General features: G+C 42.6%; 1 protein-coding gene across 4 annotated transcripts in view; it reads right to left on the reverse strand.

Moving 5' to 3' along the window:
- LOC123518811 (ATP-dependent RNA helicase TDRD9-like) overlaps positions 1–24,323 on the reverse strand; it is a 133,190-nt gene extending 108,867 nt beyond the window's left edge. For all 4 annotated transcript variants that reach the window (XR_006678883.1, XM_045279828.1, XM_045279826.1 and 1 more), the window contains exon 1: positions 21,665–24,323. Coding sequence is in view for 2 of the 4 variants with exons in the window: in XM_045279826.1 (XP_045135761.1) it covers positions 21,665–21,728 (64 nt within the window). In the remaining 2 variants the exon portion in view is untranslated. The remainder of the gene's footprint in view (positions 1–21,664) is intronic.
- Positions 24,324–25,001: the final 678 nt, after the last annotated feature.

Raw genomic sequence — 25,001 nt, forward strand, 5'->3', positions numbered from 1 at the left:
AGCCAGGCACCAGATAGTGGAGGGGGGATGTAAACGTTGCCGACGATTACGCCTACGCTTCCTCACCCACTGTAACACTGTTATTTCTGGAAAAGCTAATACGTCCATATTTCCCGAAGGCTACCTTGGTACTGAATCATCTGAATGATGTGAATCAGTCGGTTGGAACTATACGGATTCAAAATTATTCGATTCAAATGATTCTCCATGAATTGAATCGATTCGATTCGCTTGGTATAAACGCACCTAAGCACCATACTAGTGGACCTTCTAATAAATTTAGTAGAGATTAACGTGCTATAATATGATCCCAGTGATCCTGTGCGCCGAAATCATGTACATGTATTTTATTGTACACCATAGCTAGAAGGAAATGCATGCTGTAGCCTACGAATTACTAGACAATATTATTCTGCATACTTAAAAAAAAAACAAATGACACATCGACATGGTTTTACATTTTCATTTGATAATTGTAGGGTGTATCGTATGCCTTTGAAATGCGTGGTACGTACAACGTAATCACCAATCAGCCAGGTACCAGCTAGAGTGGGGAAGGGGTGTAGACATCCTTATATTACCCCGTGCCTCTGATTTCGTTCACTAAATACTACGGTATGGCACGTCACAAAGTAAAAGTTAATATGACAAAATAATAGTATTAACATAGCTGTCTTTGTTTTAATATCTTCCGTATACCGTTAAGCCTAAATAAAGAGTAGACTAGATATTATAATATTTATCAACTGGTGCGCCCATTTCTTCCGCGGTGAATGAATGTATCAGTGAATCCAAGGTAAAATTAATACGAGAAGGTAATTTCACGGGGGGTGAGGGAGAGCCACAATACGTCTCCACATACGTAGGTGGATGATGACGTCAGCGTATATCTCGAGAGCAGGTTCTGACTGGTCTCTGTTTGGGATAAGAAAATTTCACTAATAGTCTAATATGCCAAACCTCATTTGGCATAATTTTTGGTATATTTCAAGATGCACTTATATTTATTACATATTTTAAAGCACACATGAAGAATAACTAAAACAAGTTGCAAAACATGAATCGGAAAGACGTAGGTACTGTATTGCGGGACGTATTTGCATCATGTGTGGTCGAAACTGAATACGTGTATCGTTCGTGTCTGTTTCCACCGCCCGGGGAACGCACCGCTCCACTCCAGAGACCCACAGTCGGCAGTCGCCAGTCTGCTCTTGAACTCGTTCTGATAACACGTCACCACGGTGTCAACTTTTGCCTGTTTTTCCTTAATTTCTTGACTGGCCGAGACAAAACAGTGTGGTAAAGATGGTAAAGTGGAAAATTTCATATGAAGAAGGAAGAACATACAATAAGGAGTGGGAAAAAGAGTTCAAGTGGCTGACGGCTAGAGGTAATGCATGCTACTGCAAAGTTTGCAACTCAGAAATAACCTCTATGAAAAAAAAGTGCTTTGGTGTTACACGAGAAAGGAGCTAAGCATGTGAAAAATTGTGAAACAGTGGAAAAACAAGTAAAGCCAATTCAAAAATATTTTGGAGCCTCTTCTAAAAAAAAAAAAAAAAAAAAAAAAAAAAAAACACAGCGTTAAAAGAGTTTGAAATAAAACATAGTGTAGCGATTGCATGTCATAGCAGTGTCCGATCAGATGATCATCTCACAGAAGTAATCAAGGAGTACAGAAAGAAGAGTACACTTGAAAATATCAGACTCCACCGAACAAAGTATGCTAAACTTATTTCAAACGTTGTTGCAAGGTCATACTATGAGGAACTTATTGAAGAAGTCAAGTTTTCAATGCTTATAGATGAGTCAAGTGATGTGTCAGTTTCCAAGCTCTTGTGCCTTTGTGTTGAATTCTACTCGTACAAGGAAAGCGATCTGAAGATAGAGTTCCTTGCATTATTGCAAATAACATCAGCCACTGGTGAAAGCATATTTAAAGCAATAACAGATTTTTTTTTGCAAGAATCAAAGTGAATCTAGCTAACTGCATTGGATTTTCCTCTGATGGTGCAAGTAATGTGTGTGGTGTCAACAATTCCGTACTGTCTCGTCTGAAAAAATGTTTCACCTGGGGTTATTTTCATTAAGTGTACGTGTCACAGCCTTGCTCTTTGTGCCGAGTATGCTTTCAAGAAACTACCCTCCAATTTGGAGTACATGCTGGCAGAAGTGGCACGATGGTTCAAGTGCAGTACTCTAAGGAGGGAGGATTTTCAGCAGATATATAATGCAATGAATGATGAATATGTCCATCCTTCAAAATTAATTACTCCCAGCACAACAACATGGCTTGTAAAAGGGAAATGTATTTTTTCCATTTTATCACAGTGGCATGAGTTGAAAGCCTACTTTTCTGTGATAAAAGATAAAGATAGAAACTATCATGCACGAGTACTGAATGAAATGCTTGCTGATCACCGTAACTTTCCGTATTTGACATTTGTGCTGCCTATTATTCAAGACTTTGAGAAAGTTAATGCAGCTTTCCAGCCCACAAATGCTAATCCTGTTCGAGTTCTTGAAGATCTGCGTCAGTTACACGTCACTTCTGATAAAAGTATACACAGGGGAGTCATCTGCATCTAAAGTTTTACCACTGGAGAAGGTAGATTTTGGTGTGAAGTTTGAGCAAGAACTTACGAAGACGCAGATATCCAAAGAAGACATACACATCATGAAAACGCGATGTCTAGATTTCTTGATTGAAGCTAACGCACAGTTGGAGAAGAGGGGGAGTGAAAACATGAACATAATCTCGTGTAAATAATTTTCACCCCCGTGAATGTTTGAGTCATTTTAGGAAAGAATTCTGTGATTTGTCAACCCACTTCTTTGAAATGCACGACTTTGATAGTGACAAACTAGCAAACCAGTATAGAAAGCTTCTACTTATAAACTGGAAAGATGAATTTGATAACAAAGTGATCCCTGATGACCCAGTACTTTTCTGGTCTGTTGTCCGGATGTACAAGAATGCCCTAGATGAGAATTGCTTTCAAGAATTAGCAACTACTAGTAGTGCACTGTCGGCGTACTGCTTGCCCCTGAGTAATGCTGTGGTGGAACGAGTATTTTTACATGTTACAAATGTGAAGAGTAAATTAAGGAACAAACTTTCTACTGAACTACTGTCTGCAATCATAAGAATAAAATCAAGACTGCACTTCGGTGGAAACTACTGCAAAGATTTCATTGTAACAAAGAAAATGTTCAGTATGTTCAATGAATCTATGTACGGATCGTCTGAAGGAGCATCGACGTCCAGCAGCGCAGTTACACCACCGCCCCCTGGCACACAAGAAGACTTCACAAATGAAGACTTTGATACTGTTATTGCTGTTTCATTTTAACTGGTGAGTTGATATTTGATGTTTTGTTTGATTACATTTATGGGATTATGATAATTTACTTTATAGCTAAATCTGATTTTAGGTCGTTCAGGGAAAATATATTAACAGGTAAAATCTGGCATAATTTGGCTTATTTTTGACAAACGTTTGGAACATTTAACTGAAAGCAACCTAGCAATCCTGACACACACACACACACACACACACACACACACACACACACACACAGGTAGTAGACACCTACCGAAACAATAACTTACTCCCAGTGAGATTTAATAGCACTAGTTCAGGAGATGCTGTGAACCTTCCATTAAAGCTAGTTGTGATCTCGTGTGTTGTGTTTCACAACTCAAGGGGGTAATCACAGCCTACCCTCTAAAGACAGCTCTCTTTCACACAAAACTACATGCACTTACCACATATACACCCTTCACTCCAAATCAAAATTTAAAAGAAAAATGGGACCTGAAATAAACAACGCCTCAGAGTCCCCTCTGGGAGGGACCAAAATGTCCCCAGGTCGGACACCTCTCCTGTTGAAGACCACAAATCCCTTGACACCTCCCTCAACTTTTTCTACATTAACTTCTGCAACATTCGCGGTCTTAGATCTAATTTTCAATCTGTGGAACACCACCTCTCCTCTACTAAACCTCATCTTCTTTTCCTCACCGAAACACAGCTGTCTGAGGCAACTGACAGTAGCCCTTCTCTGTTCCTCCTACTTTCTCTATTCTCATTTTCATTCCAAAGCTGGATGTTGCGTCTATGTACGCAACGACTTAACTTGCTCTCGTGCCCACGCTCTTGAGTCTTCCGAATTTTCCACCATCTGGCTACGACTTAACAGTCACTCTCAAACTAAATTCATCTGTGCTGTTTATCTCTCCCTAACTCTTCTGACTATAGTAATTTCTTCGACTACTTAACTTCTAAAGTGGAGCACATTCTGTCCCTCTACCCTTTCGCTGAGATTTCCATTCTTGGAGATTTCAATGTTCACCACCAGCTTTGGCTTTCCTCTCCTTCACTGACCACCCTGGTGAACTAGCCTTCAACTTTGCTATCCTCCATGACCTAGAGCAACTGGTGCAACACCCTACTCGTATTCCTGACCGTCTTGGAGACACGCCCAACATTCTTGATCTCTTCCTCACCTCTAACCCTTCTGCTTATGCTGTCACCCTTTCATCTCCGTTGGGCTCCTCCGATCACAATCTCATTTCTGTATCTTGTCCTATTTTTCCAATCCCTCCGCAGGATCCCCCAAAGCGAAGGTGCCTCTGGCGTTTTGCCTCTGCCAGTTGGGGGACCTGAGGAGGTATTATGCTGATTTTCCTGGAATGATTATTGCTTCCGTGTCAGAGACCCATCTCTTTGTGCTGAACGCATAACAGAGGTGTTAGTATCTGGCATGGAGGCGTACATTCCTCATTCTTTTTCTCAACCTAAACCTTCTAAACCTTGGTTTAACTCAGCCTGTTCTCGTGCTATACATGATAGAGAGGTTGCCCACAAAAGGTACTTGAGCCTTCCATCTCCTGAATCTCATGCACTTTATATCTCTGCCCGGAATCATGCCAAGTCTGTTCTTCAACTTGCCAAACACTCTTTCATAAATAGGAAATGTCAAAATCTTTCAAACTCAAACTCTCCTCGTGACTTCTGGCATCTAGCCAAAACATCTCAAATAACTTCACTTCTTCATCTTTCCTCCTTTATTTCATCCTGATGGCACCACTGCCATCTCTTCTGTCTCTAAAGCTGAACTCTTTTCTCAAACCTTTGCTCACAACTCCACCTTGGACGATTCTGGGCTTGTCCCTCCCTCTCCTCCTCCCTCTGACTATTTCATGTCTACAATCAAAATTCTTCGTAATGATGTTTTCCATGCCCTTGCTGGCCTAAACCCTCGGAAGGCTTATGGACCTGATGGGGTCCCTCCTATTGTTCTCAAAAACTGTGCTTGCACCTTGCCTGGCCAAACTCTTCCAACTTTGTCTATCGACTTCTACCTTTCCTTCCTGCTGGAAGTTCGCCTACATTCAGCCTGTTCCTAAAAAGGGTGACCGTTCTAACCCCTCAAACTACCGTCCTATAGCTTTAATCTCTTGCTTGTCTAAAGTTTTGAATCTATCCTGAATAGGAAGATTCTCAAACATCTGTCACTTCACAATCTTCTGTCTGATCGCCAGTATGGCTTCCGTCAAGGTCGCTCTACTGGTGATCTTCTGGCTTTCCTTACTGAGTCTTGGTCATCCTCTTTTAGAGATTTCGGTGAAACTTTTGCTGTTGCGTTAGACATATCAAAAGCTTTTGATAGAGTCTGGCATAAAGCTTTGATTTCAAAACTGCCCTCCTACGGCTTCTATCCTTCTCTCTGCAACTTTATCTCAAGTTTCCTTTCCGACCGCTCTATTGCTGCTGTGGTAGACGGCTACTGTTCTTCTCCTAAACCTATTAATAGTGGTGTTCCTCAGGGTTCTGTCCTGTCACCCACTCTCTTTCTATTATTCATTAATGACCTTCTTAACCAAACTTCTTGCCCTATCCACTCCTACGCTGATGATACCACCCTACATCTTTCCACGTTCTTTCAGAGACGTCCAACCCTTCAGGAAATCAACAGATCACGCGGGGACGCCACGGAACGCCTGATTTCCGATTGGGGCAGAGAAAATCTAGTAGTTTTCAATGCCTCAAAAACTCAATTCCTCCATCTATCAACTCGACACAACCTTCCAGACAACTATCCCCTCTTCTTCAATGACACTCAACTGTCTCCCTCTTCCACAATGAATATCCTCGGTCTGTCCTTTGCTCATAATCTTAACTGGAAACTTCACATCTCATCTCTTGCTAAAACAGCTTCTATGAAGTTAGGTGTTCTGAGGCGTCTCCGACAGTTTTTCTCGCCCCTCCAACTGCTTACTCTGTATAAGGGCCTTATCCGTCCCTGTATGGAGTACTCTTCGCATGTTTGGGGGGGTTCCAGTCACACAGCTTTGCTTGATAGGGTGGAATCGAAAGCTCTTCGTCTCATCAACTCCCTCCTCTGACTAACTGTCTTCAGTCTCTTTCTCACCGCCGAAATGTTGCATCCCTTTCTATATTTTATCGCTATTTTCATGGTAACTGTTCTACTGATCTTGCTAACTGCATGCCTCCCCTCCTCCTGCGGCCACGCTGCACAAGGCTTTCTTCTTCCTCTCATCCCTATTCTGTCCAACTCTCAAATGCAAGAGTTAACCAGTACGCTCAATCATTCATCCCTTTCACTGGTAAATTCTGGAACTTCCTCCCTGCATCTGTATTTCCGAATTCCTACAACTTGTCTTCTTTTAAGAGGGAGGTATCGAGGCATTTGCTCCCCTAATTCTGGATGACGGTTTTGGCACTTTTTGAACTCTTTGGAGAGCCAGCGCTTAAGTGGGCCTTTTTCTAACTTTCTTTTTTTTTTGCCCTTGGCTGGCCCTCTTCCCTACGTAAAAAAAAAGAAAAAAAATTTCTCTCTCTCTCTCTCTCTCTCTCTCGTTATTTGTTAATAAGGCTAGATCACTTAATCTAGGCAGTATGCATCTTTATCTATCTATCAAACCATCTGATCATTGTGAGCTGGGTAAGGAATAACACTGATATAAGTTATGTAGCTAGAACAGCACTATAGATAGCACAGTATTCTGGCAAAATATTTGGATTCACACATACTGTGATTTCCACCCAACATATATTCTTCCTTAAGTACACATATAAAGATGACCTTATCTCCCAATGAAAACAAAATCCTTTGATAATTCCTGGATCCAATAGAAATCTTATTGATTACTTGATTGTTTATTAGCATTTCCTGAAATTTTCATTCAATTCTGGTCGTAATTCTTAGAGGTATTTTGCAAATAAACAGACTTAAGAACTCCGGCTAACACATAACTTAGCTTGGTGGAGATAAAGGTCTACATGTAAAAGCTACACTTGATAAGAGATGGAAACATACACGCAAATCCAAAATGTAATATAATAAAAAACATGTGATGCTTTCATGTGTCATCAATACTGGGTTTTGATTCAGCTAGTTGTTGTGTATCAACAGTATATTATCTTCCTCATCTACCTGATCAACATATAAATTGAAATGTCATCCCATCTAATAACTCGACATATTACTCGTAATATAATCCACCTAGTGTGATAGCATGGAAAACATTTTTATAACTTCTCTGGCGGTCATATCTCACTGATAATTTGAAGATAAGAAAGAGACACTGAGCAATTTCAGCATTATCTGAACATCGTGATGTAATTTTAAAGTTTACCATATACAGTGTACAGATTTTTTTTTTTTTTTTTTTGGAAAGATTACATTTTCTATCTCTCTCCACCTCTGGATTTATTATGACGTCATGGTGGAGGTGCGCGGAGGGAGGGTGCTGAACCTATCTTCTCGTATTCATTTTAGCTTGAGTGAATCATTCTGTCCTGCCACTCGACAGTTCCACCTGGCGAGACAAAGTATTCTCTCAGAGTGGCAGGAACTAACCTGGCTTCTGTTGTAGGCCTAGTACTTTTTGTTGGTAACAGGCTCCACCAACATCTTAAATTATTTTATGGTTATCCTAAAGAAATCCTAAAACCTCTCCGGATTATTGACCAAATCTGGGAACAAATGTCCAAAGCTCTTCTAGAATTAATGGCATGCATCCATATTCGTTGGGGATGCCTATGCCTATGCTTCCTCAGCCACTGTAACTGCTATTTCTGCAAAAGCTAATACGTCCATACTTCCTAAAGGCTGCCTTGGTACTGAATCATCTGAATGTGAATCAGTCGGCTGGAACTGTGCAGATTCAAATTATTCTTCATGAATTGAATCGATTTGATTTGTTTGGTGTAAATGCAGCCTTACACCAAGCGAATTGAATCGATTCAATTCATGAAGAATCAACACGATTCATGAATCGTGTTGATTCACCACATTAGTTTCAAAGTAACCGTTTACACCAAATGAATCGAGTCAATTCAAATGATACCGATTCATGGCAATTCAAAATCAGTGATTGGTTTGGACCCATTTTTCATTAGTCAAGGCGATCCAGCCGAGGAGTAAACATCATGCTACTGGACGTTCTATAGTGCTCCAAATCCAAACACGATTTTCTGGCTGGGCTCCGTAGGGAATATCAGGCATTCCAGCGCTGCCAAGTCTACGTGAACTATCGAATGGCACCAATCGCGATCTGTGTAGTTTTCATTGTTCGCCAGCTGATTTAATTCACAAGTTGGTCCTGCCTATCGCGCCGAACTGTCGCTCTTGTGGAAGCCCTATTAAGAAAATATATATATACTGATATTCATGCCTACATACCTCATGATATAAACGTTTGGTTATTTATCTATGTGTCTGATTGAAAATGACATAAAAATATGCAAATATATGTTCCTAATGGTGCAAAGTATGGATGTACCAATGTCCCATCAAAATATTTTTTGCAAGTCTAATAGTACATATATACATCATCACAAAATTGTCAGAGTTTCTGCTTAGGATAATGCTCCACTCAAAAAAGCGTAGAGCAAATATCACTGAGTAGCATTTATAAGAAAAAAAATTTCGGAGTCTGTGCCGAAATAACCTGGCCAACATTACCGAAACCGAATTTTCCTAACTGAATCACAAGCGAACTTGGTATGCCTTTTGATCTCAGAAAGTTTCTGAGTTGGCATTGTCCATTTTCTAAGTTCATCCTCACTAATATCCATAGTGTTATCCATAGTGAAGTCGTTGTGTAGCGAGTGTGCCGATGGCTCTTAACACGCTAGATTTGTTTACGTTTCGATAGAACAATCTCGGTGCATGTTAGACAATGTAATCTATACTGTTAATTTCCTAAGACTATTAATTGTTGTGATTTTCTTTATGAATATAATTCATATTAATTTCTATGGACAGAAAAAGGCATTAAAACTACGCTTTACCTATTAATGATCTTTTCTATTTTTTGTCCCAGAAATAGAGATGGTAAAGAAGAGCGCTCTACATATATATAAAATATTTCCACTTTTTTAGCTTATATGCCACGAGTACATTCTTAGAAAGATTATAACTATTTTATTAAACCATTTAATATTTACAAAACGTGCAGAAAAGTACGTTCCAGTTGACCAACTTGCTGTGAAATAATTAATCCATCTGGCGGTTGAAGGCACATACATAGCAGATCGCGATCGGTCCCATTAGAGCTCCGTGTATATAAGTAAGAGGCATATACAATGCTTTAACATCTTCCATCCTCACCCTCTCCCTGCCCACAGGCCCAGTGTCGAACACATCAACAACATCACAACACACGTACAACAACACTTGGAAAATACGCTGCCTCACAACACACCACAGCTAACACGCTTAGATCCAAACCACTATCTCACAACACCCCTTGAGGAGGAGGATGTCTCCAAGATGCTCAGGCACACCCCAAAACAGGCACCCGGCCCAACAGGTATAACCTGGCCAATGATCAAAAATCTTCCCCCAGAAATTATAGCCAGTATCACAAAAATTTTCAACGCCTCCCTTTCCTCCGGGTACTTCCCAAAACCATTCAAAATTTCAAACATAACACTCATCCCAAAGCCCGGCAAAAATTTACATCTCCCTGAAAATTATCGCCCCATAAGCTTGCTGGAAATACTCGGTAAATCTTTCGAGCGGTTAATTAATCAAAGGTTAAGATCATACCTCGAAAGCAACGAAATGCTGGGTCCCCAGCAATTCGGCTTTCGTAGTAATGCTTCAACCGAAGACGCCCTTAATAGTATCATCACATATTTAGATGGAAACTCGTCCTTTTATAAATCTGCACTAGTGACAAAAGACGTGAAAAAAGCTTTCGATACAGTTTGGCGCACAGGATTGAAATACAAAATTTGCAACAACTTTGATCTGCCCCCCCTAACCCAAAAAATCCTGTGCAGTTTCTTGGACGAGCGAGAAACTAGAATCAGACACCAGGGCGTCTTCTCCGCTTATTTCTCCCCCCAGGCCGGAGTCCCACAAGGCTCCGTACTCTCTCCCACCCTCTACAACATGTATACCGCCGACCTACCCCGTCCCACCCACAATGATTCCTTAACAATTCAATATGCAGACGATGTAACACAATTGGCGCGCGCCAGGACGTTAGATCGCCTTACTGACAAAATTCAAGAAGAGTTAACAACCACAAGCTTATGGGAGCTAGAATGGCGCATCCACTCCCATCCTGAAAAATCTAAGGTTACCTACTTTAACAACAAATCCAAACAGCCCCGCCAAATTTCACTTTATAAAAACTTTCCAAACCCTGTACCCATCCCAATAAGCAAAGTCAACATTGTCCTTGGCCTCACCATCGACAAACACCTTAGATTTAATATCCATGTAGATCAAAAAGTCGCCATTGCCTCAGGGGCCCTGAGCAACTTGGAACGTTTTCGCGACAGTACTTCTAAGCTGAAACTTCACCTTTATAAAGCTTTTATCATTCCTCTAATAACATACTGCCCTCTTGCCTTGTCTCTCTCAGCCCCTTCCAATCTTCTAAAACTACAAAGGGTCCAGAACCGAGCAGTTCGTTTCGCACTTGGAACGAAGTGGTTCGATTTCCGGACCTCTTCATCTCTTCATGAGGAGTCCAACATCCTACCACTAAGCATCACACTCTACAACAGAATAAACAAACAACTAAACACGTTCCCAGACAGACACACAGACACATACAACTTTCTGAAAAACCTTCCCCGACCACACAGACGTCTACCCCACACCACCCTCCTTGACCCCACAGATGAACCTCCTGATCCCATCTACAGATAACGGACTCCTCTTCCCCTCATTCATCCTCCATCTCACCTTTCTTTCACTCCCTCTTACTAACTCCTACTCTTATCCATCCTCCCTATCACTTCTTCACTAACACACCTTTTTTTTTTTTTTCTCTATCCATCTTCCTTTCACTTCCATTCACACTCTTCCTCTCAATTATCTTCATTACTAACAGTACCACTCCAGGTGTCAGAGTGGCATCACCCACACCCCCCATCACATGCCCCTTCCTACGGGAGTGGGCTCGCGTGCCAACGCCTAGTGGTGTTTTCATATTTTTTGTCTTATGGCTTTGTATTCATCTTTTTGTTTTTATGCATTATTTTTCCGTCTCGCAGCCTAGGCTTTAAGGGGGCACCGGACAACCTCCAAGGGTCGGGGACAGTATAACCGCTCCCCTCCCAGTGACGGCATAGCATGGGGCCCCCGGCCGTCTGCATGACGTTCCGGTAGTGGCACCCCCTGTGTCTGTTACTGCGGAGCGGCCAGTACTGATGGAAGGTACTGTGAACGCACAAAACGCGGGAACATTTTCATCATCTCCACAGAGGTAGTTGGGAGCGGCCAATGCTGGGCGAATGACGAGAACAACCGCACCCCTCCCTCTGACGGCACGGCAATGGGGCCCCCCGGCCGTCTACATGACGTTCCGGCAGCGGCACCCCCCCGCGTCTGTTATGGAGGGGCCAGTACTGATGGAAGGTACTGTGAACGCACAAAATGCGGGAACATTTTCATCACCTCCACAGAGGACGCGGAACTGTTCGGTCATCTCGCCGTCACGTCATCCACCCTCACAAACATACCATCTCCCTGAAACCATCTCCATCCATTGACCCTTTTAATCCTTTTCTTTTATCCATAGCAGGTTGATCTGCCCAGAACAGGGTGATACTCCAGGACCGGACCACTTCCGGCGGACACCACCAAACACCAATATCCACTCATCACACTCATTTGATCACAAATAAAATATTCATATACCCCCTCACCAACTTCGCTAATAAAGTTAAACCATCCTACACCCCCAAATCACCAATTCTACTACTATCCGTGGTTCGGAACCCACGTAAAACTGTAGGTCCCTCCGCTATACGGAAGTACTTCTTACCCCATCCTCTCTATATGTCATCCTTTTCCCTTCTACTATCAAGTACTTCACTCTTCCTGCTTCACGGTGTTTGTTGTTTGCGCTGAAAACGAGACGGTTTGGCCGCCACTTCCGTGTGGGTGCGTCGCCCTCGTCCATGGCATTGACAGTCCTTTGCTCTTGCGTGCTCGGTAGTAATGCGCTCTGCTTGGCTCCCCCTGGTCTGGTGCCGGTCTCCCTTGCCGCGTCCATCTCTTCTATAAAGACCTTCTATAATAGACCAAACGCTCAGTAATCACAAAAGTCCATCTTGCGCCTGGGTCAAGCCCCAATGACTTTATCCTCTTACTGAAGCTCCCTTCTTATCACCCATCTATTCTTCTTCTGTCCCCACTTCCCCCTCCCCATCTTTCCTTTTTTTATTCTGATTCTGATTCAATGCTTTAACGAAAATCCGGTATCTTCAAATATTAAAAGAAAATGAATAAATAAAAGAAAAGTTAACGCTCCACGCTTACAAAATCTGTATCACAATACCAAATACCGGCAGACATGTGTAATAGTGTTGCTGTGAAAACGTTATAATCTCTATCAACGTTCACCATAGTCCTTAGTAAGACAAATGGTGTAATAACTGTGTCCGCATTTCAATACAAATGAATATATAAAAAAATAAGGTATATATGAAATAAAATATTTTTAACTTCATTCACGCGACAACACTCATTACTGTCCAAGACGAGGCCTGCTTGCGAGACAAAGTGGGAGACAAGGTCACGTGTCACGGTGGTAGATACCTCCCACCCACACACACACACAGACAATACGAATATAAGGATGGAAATAACTGTGTTCCAAATACAATACGAATGGATGTCTAATGAAATAAGGTATTTCGTATATAAGATAAAATACAAAAAGTATCCCTCTTAGCCCATAAATTCCCGTGAAAAGCCCACGGTATAAAAAAAAAAAAAAAAAAAAACTCGCGGCAACACTCAGTACTGACCAAGGCGCTGCCTGCCTGCGAGACAAAGTTGGAGACAAGGTTACGTGTCAAGGTGGTAGATACCTCTCTCTCTCTTGGCGTAATAAATTTATGAAATAAAAATATCTCTCTCTCTCTCTCTCTCTCACACACACAGAGAGAGAGAGAGAGAGAGAGAGAGAGAGAGAGAGAGAGAGCGGATATGGGAGAAGGGAGAGAGCGATAAATGAATTAGAGATGGGTCAGGTCACACACCTGACCGTTCAAATTCTGAGTGAAACGTGGAATGCCTACTATTCCCTACGGATCCCAGCCAGAAAACCGCGTTTAGATTTGGAGCACTATAATCAGTTTAGTAATAGAATAATGTGCTATATATGTTATAGTGATTCTGTGCGCCGAAATCATGTACTACATGTATTGTAGTGAACCATAATTAGAAGGAACTGATGTAGCCTACGAATTACTAGACAATATTAGTCTGCATATTTTAAAAACAAATGACAACAAAAAGCGTTATGGACATGGTTTTACATTTTCATTTGGCAACTGTATAGGGTGTATCGTCTACCTTTGAAATGCATAGTATAACATAATCGCCAGTCAGCCAGGCACCAACCAGAGGGTGAGAGGGGTGTAAACTCCCTCTGTGTCTCTGTTTTTGTTCGCTAAATACTACGATATGACACATCACAAAGTAAAAGTTAATGACAAAATAATAAAATTAACAGCGGTATTTCTTTAAATATCCTTCGTATACCGTTAAGCCTAAATAAAGAGTAGATGTGATAATATGGTATCAACTGATGCGCCCATTTCTTCTGCAGTGAATCTATGTATCAGTAGATCATTCTGTCCTGCCACTCGACAGCTCTACGTGGCGAGACAAAGTATTCTCTCAGAGTGTCACGAACTGACATGGCTTCTGCTGTTGGCCTATAGTTCTTCTTGTTGGTGACAGGCTCCACCAACATCTTAAATTATTTTGAGGTTATCCTAAAGAAATCCTAAAACCTCTCCGGATTATTGACCAAATCTGGAAACAAACTTCCAAAGCTCCCAAATTCAGCTCTTCTAGAATTAATGGCATGCATCTATATTCATTGCCGACGCCTACGCCTACACTTCCTCAGCCACTGTAACACTGCTATTTCTGCAAAAGCTAATACGTCCATTTTTCCGAAAGCTACTTTGGTACTGAATCATCTGAATGATGTGAATTAAATTATTCAGTCGGTTGGAACTATGCAGATTCAAAATGACTCAATTCAAATTATTTTTAATGAATTTAATCAATTCAATTCGCTTGGTGTAAACGTACCATAAAAAGGCTTCGTTTACAGCAATCGCGTCACGTTGAGTCATTTCATACGGTTCATTTTGACGTATTCCTTTTACAACTTTACATCGAATGCATCAATCTGAGAGAAGACACTACACAGTGACCCATTTGAATTCAGGGAGAATTGAGGCATTTTCTCTTGCTGAAGTAACTGCTTTGCTCTGGCTTCGTCGTCGCAGACGTAAAAATAAAACTCGAATCTGAATGCATCATATGAACATCAAGAGGTCAGACTTCGGTAGCTTCAGTCATTTATTTCCAGACCTGGTAAAATTTATATGACAATGCAGCACCAACACTTTCCATAAAGCAGCAATGACATCACGATCCAGGGGTTGGGTTCACTGGAATAATAAATAGCAGGGCGCTCTCGAACTAAGTTTATTAAGGCGGTGTCACACTAGCACTTTTCCGTCGATTTTTCAACGTTCCGCATGAACTTATCGCATGAATTTGTCAGACGATAGGGATAGTTTCCGTCTGCAAAATTTTCGCCTTTATTTACATACCAAGACCAAGACAACAAGACTTGCCGCGTCTCCTCAACCTGCTTCTACGTGCATTGGTTTTACCACTAACCATGAACGCATCCATGCACGCTTTTTGGCTTGTTTAGCTAGTCTAAGTTTCGTAATACACAGTATTACGTTCAGAGCAGCGTATCTTTGCCACAGCGTGGCCTCCATGTTTGTGTTTACATTGTGTTGGCGAGAAGTGACGACGAAACACCGTTTGTGTGATAGGCCGCAGCCAAAATATTGTCAATTTTCTGAAAAATGACGGAAAAAGTGCTAGTGTGACACCGCCTTTAGGAGTTCTACCAGCATACTAGAAGACACCTTGGCGGACTCGCTTTTTTTTTTTTTTTTTTTTTTTTTTTTTTTGGCCATCACCCTGTCTTGGGTATTAGGCCATTTATTTTTTTTTTAACTTTTCATTTTTTTAATTTCTTTTAAAATAAAGCCTTTTTTTTAACGTATATACAATTTTTTTAATGGATTTATTTATTTATTTATTTATTTATTTATTTATTTTTTTTTTTTATTTATTTATTTTTTTTTTTTTTAATATCTTAACAGTAAGTGACTTCACATATTCTCATGCACGCTTCATTCACACAGGGATCCTATACCTATCACAAAACTATTGTCCTTTGTCAGGGCATGGGGGAGGGAGGGATAAATCACAATCACACAGGGTGGCTACGTAGTATCACTACGTATTGCATATATACATGAAGGGAAAACATTCACATTAGATCACGCAAAATTGGAAACATACACACTTTCATACTTTTATTTACATAAATATATAGAATAAATACATGGAATAAATAACATAATATATACACATAAATCACAACTCTCTGATTAAATTGGCCTCAGTCAGGTAAATCATCAATCTATCGACCACATCCGGGTGTTCATCACCCAGGAGGGTGGTTTGCGTTAGCGGGAGGCCGCGACCCCGGCAATACGCCGCCAAGGGCCGCCTCTCCTCACGATAACGCACACAGTGAAGCAGGATGTGCTCGACAGAGAGAGTGACATTACAGCTGGAACACTGTGGTGGGAAGGCGTTGGCTATGTAGGGGAGCATGTGGGTGGGGAGGGTGCAGCCCATCCTGAGGCGTGCGAGGACCACCTCCTCCCGCCTTGTGGGGCGATTGGAGGAGGCCCACTCGCCCAGGATAGGTTTGGTGGTGTGGACGTGGAGGTTGTCCCAGTGACTCTGCCACAGGAGTTTTGCTGATGATTTAACAACTGAGAGACATGACTGCAGATCCCGACGGAGGTTCCACGCTCCCTCGAGCTCTGCAGCAGACCGAGCTAGCATGTCAGCCTGTTCATTCCCGCGTATATTGGAATGTCCAGGCACCCAAACCAGTGAGAAGGATTTATGACATGAATTCAGCTTATTAATGATGTTGCCCTGGATTTCATTTGTATCCGTGCGGCCGGACTCTATTGCCTGAAGGGCTGACATAGAGTCCGAAAAAATGACAATTGAATTATGAATTGAATTTAAAGCATAATCTATGGCTTTGTCAATAGCAAAAATTTCAGCAGAAAAAACCGATGTATGGGTAGGCAGCCGGAACCTGAGGGCACATTCACACGACCATACACTTGCGCCCACACATTCACCTGTCTTGGAGCCGTCTGTGTAGAGATGTAGGGATGGAGGGAGGCCAGCGACTAGGGCTCGGAAGTGGTGTTGGAGCTCCACCTCGGTAACCACAGCCTTCTTCCCCTGAAGCCAGTTGATGTTGAAGGTGGTGGTGGGAAGTTTCCATGGGGGAAGGGTGGGCAGCACGAGCTGGTCCGCATCGTCCAGTCTCACGCCCGTTTGCTGGCAGAGCGTGTGTAGTCTGACTGAGACTGGACGGCGGACCGCATTGTGGAGGTGGTGGTGCTGCCATATAATCTTGTTTGCTGTGTTACCGAGGGAGCTTTCCGAGCCGCTTTTATCCCATGAGATAAAAGGAGGGCGTCGCGACGTAGTTGTAGCGGTGGTGTATTGGCCTCAACCTCCATCCGCGCCACACGAGTGCAGCGCAGGGCTCCAAGACACATTCGCACACATTCATTCTGCAGTACATCCAATCTCCTCAGTGTTGGTTCCGACGCAGACCCATACACCAGTGAGCCATAGTCTAAATGAGAACGAATTAAGGACTTGTACACCATTAATAAAGATTTTCTGTCTGCTCCCCATGAAGTACCAGAAAGGTATTTGAGGACATTGATCTTTTACGACAACGAATGAGCAATTCATTAACATGAGTCTTCCAATTGAGTCTGCTATCAAAATGCAGACCCAAGAACTTGACTGAATTTTGAAACGGTATCGGTTGGCCTTGAAGAGTTATTTGCAAATCAGGTACGTTACGTCTAGTGAAAACAACACCGATACACTTAGCAACTGAAAACTTAAATCCCCATAATGAGGCCCAATGCTGGACGGAATCAAGAGCATCCTGAATCCGCCCGCTGAGAATTGTGCGTTAGGCGAGGAGTGCCATAACGCACAATCGTCGGCGTACAATGAGTATTTAAGATTCCTTGGGACGGGAGTTGTTGACAGAATATCATTAATCATTATACAAAATAAAATGGGACTAAGAACACTACCCTGCGGCACCCCGTTCTCCTGGACGAAAACGTCCGAGATTACGTTACCAGGAAGCTTGACAGAGAATGTTCTGTCCTGAAGAAAATTATAAACAAAAATGGGCAAGTTACCTCTGAAGCCATGAGCGTAGAGTTTCATGAGGATGCCGTGTCGCCATGTCATGTCGAAGGCTTTGTGGATGTCTAAAACACCCTATCATGAATTCTTTTTGGCAAAAGCCTCTGAAATGCAATGCTCCAGGTGTGTTAGGTGATCCATCGTGCTTCGGTACTTCCGAAAGCCCGACTGCTGATCACCTAACAGACCCTTCGCTTCTAAAACAAAAAGTAGCCTTCGCTTTACCATACGTTCCATGACCTTACATAAACAGCTCGTGAGCGCAATAGGACGAAACGCACTGGGGTCCGTAAGGCGTCCAGTCTTTTTGGGGATTGGGATTGTGTGAGCGAAGTGCCAAGACTGAGGGAAAGTGTAGGTGGTCCATATTCTATTGTAGAGCGTTAATAATTTTGAAAGGGAGTGGTGGCCGAGATTTTGTAACATGATATATGAAATATTGTCTGGACCAGGACTGGAGCCTTTACAGGATTTCAGGGCAAAGAGGAGTTCATCCAACGTAAACTCTGTGTTGTAGTCTGAGTTTACGCCTCCTGTGGCAAAGTTTGGGACAGTGAGTTCTGCAGCCTCCTTCCTTGGAAGGAAGGTAGGATCATAGTAAGTTGTGCTGCTGGCCTGATGGAATTGGTGGGCTATGGCATTTGCTATTTCTGTTTTGTTATCAATTATAATATCATTTATTTTAAGGGTGGTGATAGGAATATATGGTTTTCTGTTATTTAAGATATTTATTGTTTGCCATACTTTGGAGAGAGGAGTGGTGCGGTTAATAGATGATATGAATTGTCTGAATGAGTCTTTCTTTGCATTACGGATGACTTTCCTTGCCTGAGCCCTTGCCTTTTATAGGCTATGAAATTAGCTTGACTGGGCTGCTGGCTGAAGTACCTGTATCGTCTATTGCGCTCACGAAGTGCTTGTCGGCAATCCGTTGTCCACCATGAGACTCCATGCTTAGTGTAAACTGCAGAAGTCTTCGGAATACAAGCCTCAGCAGCGTGTAATATGGATTGTGTTGCGTTGCTGACCATCGTGTCAACGTCCTCGCCAGATATATCCACGTCGGCAACCCCACGGAAGGTTGCCCAGTCTGCTCTCTTGAAGTTAAACTTGGGAGGGCGGGGGTGGGCGGGATGTCGCGTACATAAGAGATGCAGATGGGCAGATGGTCACTTCCGTGGAGTCGTCGATGACTTCCCAGGAGAAGTCAGGAGTATACCTGGCGAGAGCAACGACAGATCAATGGCAGACGCGTTACCAGTCCGATCATCTACACGAGTCGCACTTCCATCGTTCAGAAGACAGAGGTTTGTCTGTAATAAAATGTTTACTATCTGCTCCCACGTACACTTGACCTCTCACTTCCCCATTGTTGATGATGGGCGTTAAAGTCGCCAACAACTAGCCTGTTGCCCGGAAGCTGGCTAATAAGAGATGTAATGTCATCATCAACAATGGAGGTATTGGGAGGCAAGTAGAGGAACAGATAGCCAGATACGTGTCGTTGAATCTCACCCTGCACGCGACCGCTTCCAGAGGTGTATTCAACGTCACTTCTGTTTGTGTCAGTGTTTTGTGTATGTATATAGCAACGCCGTGTCCCTCATATCTTCTATACGGATGGTAGTGTTTTAGCACTGCAGGATCAGGCTGATCCTGTAGTCTCGTCTCTTGTAGACAAATAACGGACGGCCTGTGTATGTTCACTAAAAGTGACAAATATGGATCTTTATTCCGAATACTTCTGCAATTCCACTGTAACACCTTGAACATTATGGCTTAAGAGTTGTGGTGGCGGCCGTTTTCTTAGTCCTTTGCGCTCAGAGGCGCTGCCGGGGGACCTCTCCCGGCCCTTACTAATGGTGACATCCATCGATTCATCAATTGTTAACTCCCCGGAGCTCGTCGAGAGGGAGCGAGCGTGTGAACTCCTTCTCGACGGCGCGGGAGCGGCGACGACATGAGAAGGGCGTTGACGTTCAAGCTTTGTTAAATTTAATTTATTAGACTTGTCTGTCTTCTCACCCTTACTGGGAGTACGAGAAATAGCAGACAGGTATGGAGCAGAGGAAGTTATAGGAGTAGAGGTTTTAGTAGTAGTAGTAGTAGATTTAGCAGATGATGAGGCAGAGGTTGAAGGGGAATCAGTGGTGGTAGATGGAGCAGGCAGCAGGTCGCTGAGGTCAGTCTGGATAGCAACAGTACACATCTTAGGTGGAGCCCTTACTGTTGAAGCGTAGGAGACGTTTGAAGCAGGCGCGGCCTGCGTCTGCTTCACTCGCATCCTTGCTTCATAGTAAGAGATCCTTCAGTAGCCTTAACCGTGCAGACCTCTTTCTCCACTTTCCACGCGGGACAATCGCGTGAAAAAGTGGAGTGAGCACCTTCACAATTACGGCACTTCTCTACCAAGGATGTGCACTGCTCCACAGAGTGGCCCTCTCCTGCGCATCTACCGCAGTAAGCGTGGGAAGACCGACAAGCGTTACCATGGTGACCATAAAGCTGGCACTTGAAACAACGGAGAGGATTCGGAATGTAGGGACGAACGGGAACCGACTCGTACCCTACATGAATCCTCTCTGGCAACTTAGCAGCACTGAAGGTGAGAATGACTGATGCTGTGCTCCTTCTTGTACCGTCAACCATTTTAGTAATTTTCCGAGCCTCAATGACATCCTGATCAGTCATGCAATCGACGATCTCGGTCGGTTCCATATCCACAAAATCGCGGTGGGAAGCGACTCCCCGACACGAGTTCATGGACACTGGAATCGAAGCCTCGATCTCGATGTCATGAATGAACCGGAGCTTCAACAATGATTTAACTTGATTTACGTTAAGTGTCTGAACAAGTAGATCACCACTAGCAAGTTTTTCACATTAACGACATTTCCTATGTTACAGTCAATGACCTTCTTTATTATAAAAGAATTAACAGTAGACAGGCGGGTGTTCGTCTTGGAATGTAGAGTCACATACGTCGCTTTAGAGGGGTCAATAGACAGTCTGGCAGTCGGGGGTCGTCGATCAGTGTCCTCCCTCCCCCTTACGGGGGGAGGGCAGGAAGGTCCGTCAGGCATGGAGGGGGGTACACCCCCCTCCTGCAGGAGGGGAGCGGGACACAAGTGGGAGGTGGTCAGGGAGGAGTTACCTAATGTCAGATTGTCCTGCCAAACCACTCTAAGGGGGCCGGACGGTGTTAATTCACCCCAAAAGCACGCTCACTGAGGCGGATCCTCCGTAGGTGTGAGAGGAAAGACAATCTGACAACCGGGCAACAGACACCTTCTGTTGCCGCTAAGGAGAGGACAGTGAAAGGGCAAAGCTAAAAACACGGGACAATGGGAAATCTAACTTTATTTGACTAATACCTAAGCCTGATGGGCGTACAAAAAGTCCACACAGAGGTGGGTGAAGGACAGAGCGTAGGACACGTGTTTGTAGCACGGTGTCTAGGCCGAGTCTGTGGGACTCGCTGTACCTGACGTGTAGGCCTAGGCCCCGTGACTAGACAGGATAAGACGAGACATGACTCGAGGCATTCGACCCATACAAATCAGTGTTAAAACTGGGGTGGTACTACCTTGATATAATTTGACTCGACGCGACTCTCTCTCTCTCTCTGCATGTGATAAAAAAAAAATATAGAAACGTTATTGTATGCTTAATTAATGCTTTGGTGGTTGTCTTGTCTAACTCTTAAAAGATAACTTGAATTAAGTAAAGATATCCAGTAAACTTATCAAAGAAAGAAGAATAAAACATTTAATTTATCTACCTTGTACCTGATACTGAAGCCGCAAGACAAAGGCACGTATTCTTAAACACTGCTCTCTCACCATCCGTGATTTCCAGAGGCTCCAGTTCAAGATGCTTGTGTCTTGAAGAGTATTTTTATGGTTTTGGTGATATATTGGCAAGATTCTTGGTTTATTTAAAGGAGAAACTGTCTTGAAAGTCCAGCTTGTTGTATCTGTGGTCTTGGAAAATTATAATGAGAAAAGAAGGCTTTTCTGAATACGGCCTAAAAGGTACAAGCGTACACCGGAGGCACTCCAATGTTCATGGACGTCTGACTGTGGTTACTGGGTACTGTGGGTGAGGTCTCCGGAGTCTGAGTGGCAGGTGCTGAAATCTTGAGGGTCTGTTGGAAGCACTTCATAATTGGTGAGTACTTTTATTGTCTCTAGTAAACAAAATCCCCACAGGTTAGAGTGTAGTCTAGTAAACAAAATCCCCACAGGTTAGAGTGTAGTCTAGTAAACAAAATCCCCACAGGTTAGAGTGTAGTTTAATACAATACAGTGGGGGTTTTCAACCTTTTCTTGTTAAGAATCCCTTAAGTTATAAAACCATTTACCCGAAGCCCCACCCGAGAAAGCTGCCATCAAACAGAATGTTAATTTAGTGACTGACACTAACTCAATATGCAATGGTACTGCAAAGGATATTATTGGATCAGCCATCAAAGTACTTTTGGAAATCTTGTGAAACTCTGGGGGTTCACAAACCCCAAGTTGAGAACTCTTACACTACACAATACTATTATGCTCAAGTTGTAGATCACATCTTTAGAAGCATTTCTAGTTTTTTTTTTTTACATTACAAGGGCACTGGCCAAGGGCAAACAAAGTGTTGGAAAAAAAAAACTTTGGTACAAATAACTATAGACTAAGCTATATAAACTAAAGATCAGTGAGTATTGCTGACAAGTGTCATAGTAAAAATTTGATTTGTAAATGATCATCAAAAACAGGTGGGTGAAATATCTGGCAAACAATATACTTACTGAGAGGCAATTTGGATTCAGAGAAGGAAGATCTTGTGTAACAAATCTGATAAGCTTCAACTCATAAGTAATAGACATTGTGCTGCCTGCATATGTATAATTGGACAAAAAGAAAAAAAAAAGTGATAAAGTACTGTACAAATTATTAATATGGAAATTAGAAAATATTGGAGGATTGGAAAGATCACTATTAAAATAGATGACTGACTTTTTGAGGGACAGAGAAAAGAGGACTATTCAGGAGCAATAAGTTGAAATGGAGTGGCAATTAGGTGCAGTCACTTGGGCGAGTAGTGGAGTTTCACAAGGATTGGTTCTAGTGCCAGTTTTGTTTGCAATACATACAAATATGTAGACAATAGAAAGGAAGGTGTAACAAGCTACAGGAATCTCTGATGATGATGCTCATTAAGATGTTGAGAACAGAAGGCAATTACTATTTGGGAAATGAAGAAATTTTTATAAGAATAGAAGAAAATCTGAGAGTATCCATTTCTAATAAACTGTTATTTGAGAAATACATTAATAAAATCATTGGAGAAACATATGATATGCTGAGAAGCAGGAAAATATGACTTCACTCACCTATATTGATGAAAATATGACAAAAAGAACACATCCAAGATTGGAGTATTCAGCATTAATCACCAAGTTAGAAGAAGTTTATGAGGAAGCTAGAAAGAATTCAGAGGGCTGCAACTAAAATCCCCACAAACCAAAGATGGTATACTTATGAAGGAAAAGAGGTGATTTGATTTATTATGTAGGATATTGGAAGAGACAGAGAAGTTGATACCAGATATGAGAGGTACCAGATGATATGAAAATAAATTGAAAAGGGGTATTTGCTGGAGAGACATCAAGAAACATAGTTATCCTTATAGAAGTATATATAGTAATAGTATGGAATGAATTTCTTGATGAATTTAACTCCTTCAGTACCATGAAGCATTTCCATATTCATTCTGCTTACTATTTGGTGATTTTATACAGCCACAGAAACTTATGTGAGGATTAAAATAGTGAAGACTGGCCATGAAACTTCTGACCTCTTTAGGCCCTTCCTAATGTCAGTAAAATGGTCTAATCATAGCCAAAACTCTTAGTAAAAAATGCATGCCAATACTAAAAGGGTTAAAAGAAAATTTAGATAATAGTCAATATGGAGATGGGACAGTATGGACATAGTATATTGTGGCCTATCCTGTATTTCACAACCAGGTTAATATAACTAAGTAAATACACAGAGCAGAGAAAGAGGAGACCTAACTGCTATATACAGTGCATGGAAGAGGATGGACACAATTGACCAAGAAGACTTAGTGGTGTGAGACTCAAGAAATACAAGGGGACACGGCATGAAAAAAAAAAAAAAAAACATATAGGAGAGACATTACAAAACATAATTAACCAAACAGAAGCATAGAAATATGGAACAGTTTTGGTGAAACAGTAGTTCAAGCAATAAATATTCATGACTTTGAGGCTAAACTGGACCACTATAGGTATATAGAGAGGACAGCATGAGCATAGCTCTTTTCCTATAAAACATAACTAGGTAAATACACACAGACACACACATGCACGCACGCACGCACGCACGCACACACACACACACACACACACACACACACACACACACACACACACACACACACGGCCCGGTAGCTCAGTGGTTAGAGCTTCACGAGCCAGATGACCAGGGTTCGATTCCCCGGCCGGGTGGAGATATTTGGGTGTCTCTCCTTTCACGTGTAGCCCCTGTTCACCTAGCAGTGAGTAGGTACAGGATGTAAATCGAGGAGTTGTGACCTTGTTGTCCCGATGTGTGGTGTGTGCCTGGTCTCAGACCTATCCCAAGATCGGAAATAATGAGCTCTGAGCTCGTTCCGTAGGGTAACGTCTGGCTGTCTCGTCAGAGACTGCAGCAGATCAAACAGTGAATTACAGTGAATTACACACACACACACACACACCACGTAGTGTAGTGGTTAGCACACTCGACTCACAATAGAGAGGGCTGGGTTCGATTCCCAGTAAGCGGCGAGGCAAATGGGCAAGCCTCTTAATGTGTGGCCCCTGTTCACCTAGCAGTAAATAGGTACGGGATGTAACTCGAGGGGTTGTGGCCTCGCTTTCTAGGTGTGTTGTGTGTTGATGTGGTCTCAGTCCTACCCGAAGATCGGTCTATGAGCTCTGAGCTCGCTCCGTAATGGGGAAGACTGGCTGGGTGACCAGCAGGCAACCGAGGTGAATTACACACGCGCGCGCGCGCGCACACACACACACACACACACACACACACACACACAGGATGAATGAATGA

Source organism: Portunus trituberculatus, chromosome 44, assembly GCF_017591435.1.
Source record: "Portunus trituberculatus isolate SZX2019 chromosome 44, ASM1759143v1, whole genome shotgun sequence".
Taxonomy (NCBI): Eukaryota; Metazoa; Arthropoda; class Malacostraca; order Decapoda; family Portunidae; genus Portunus; species Portunus trituberculatus.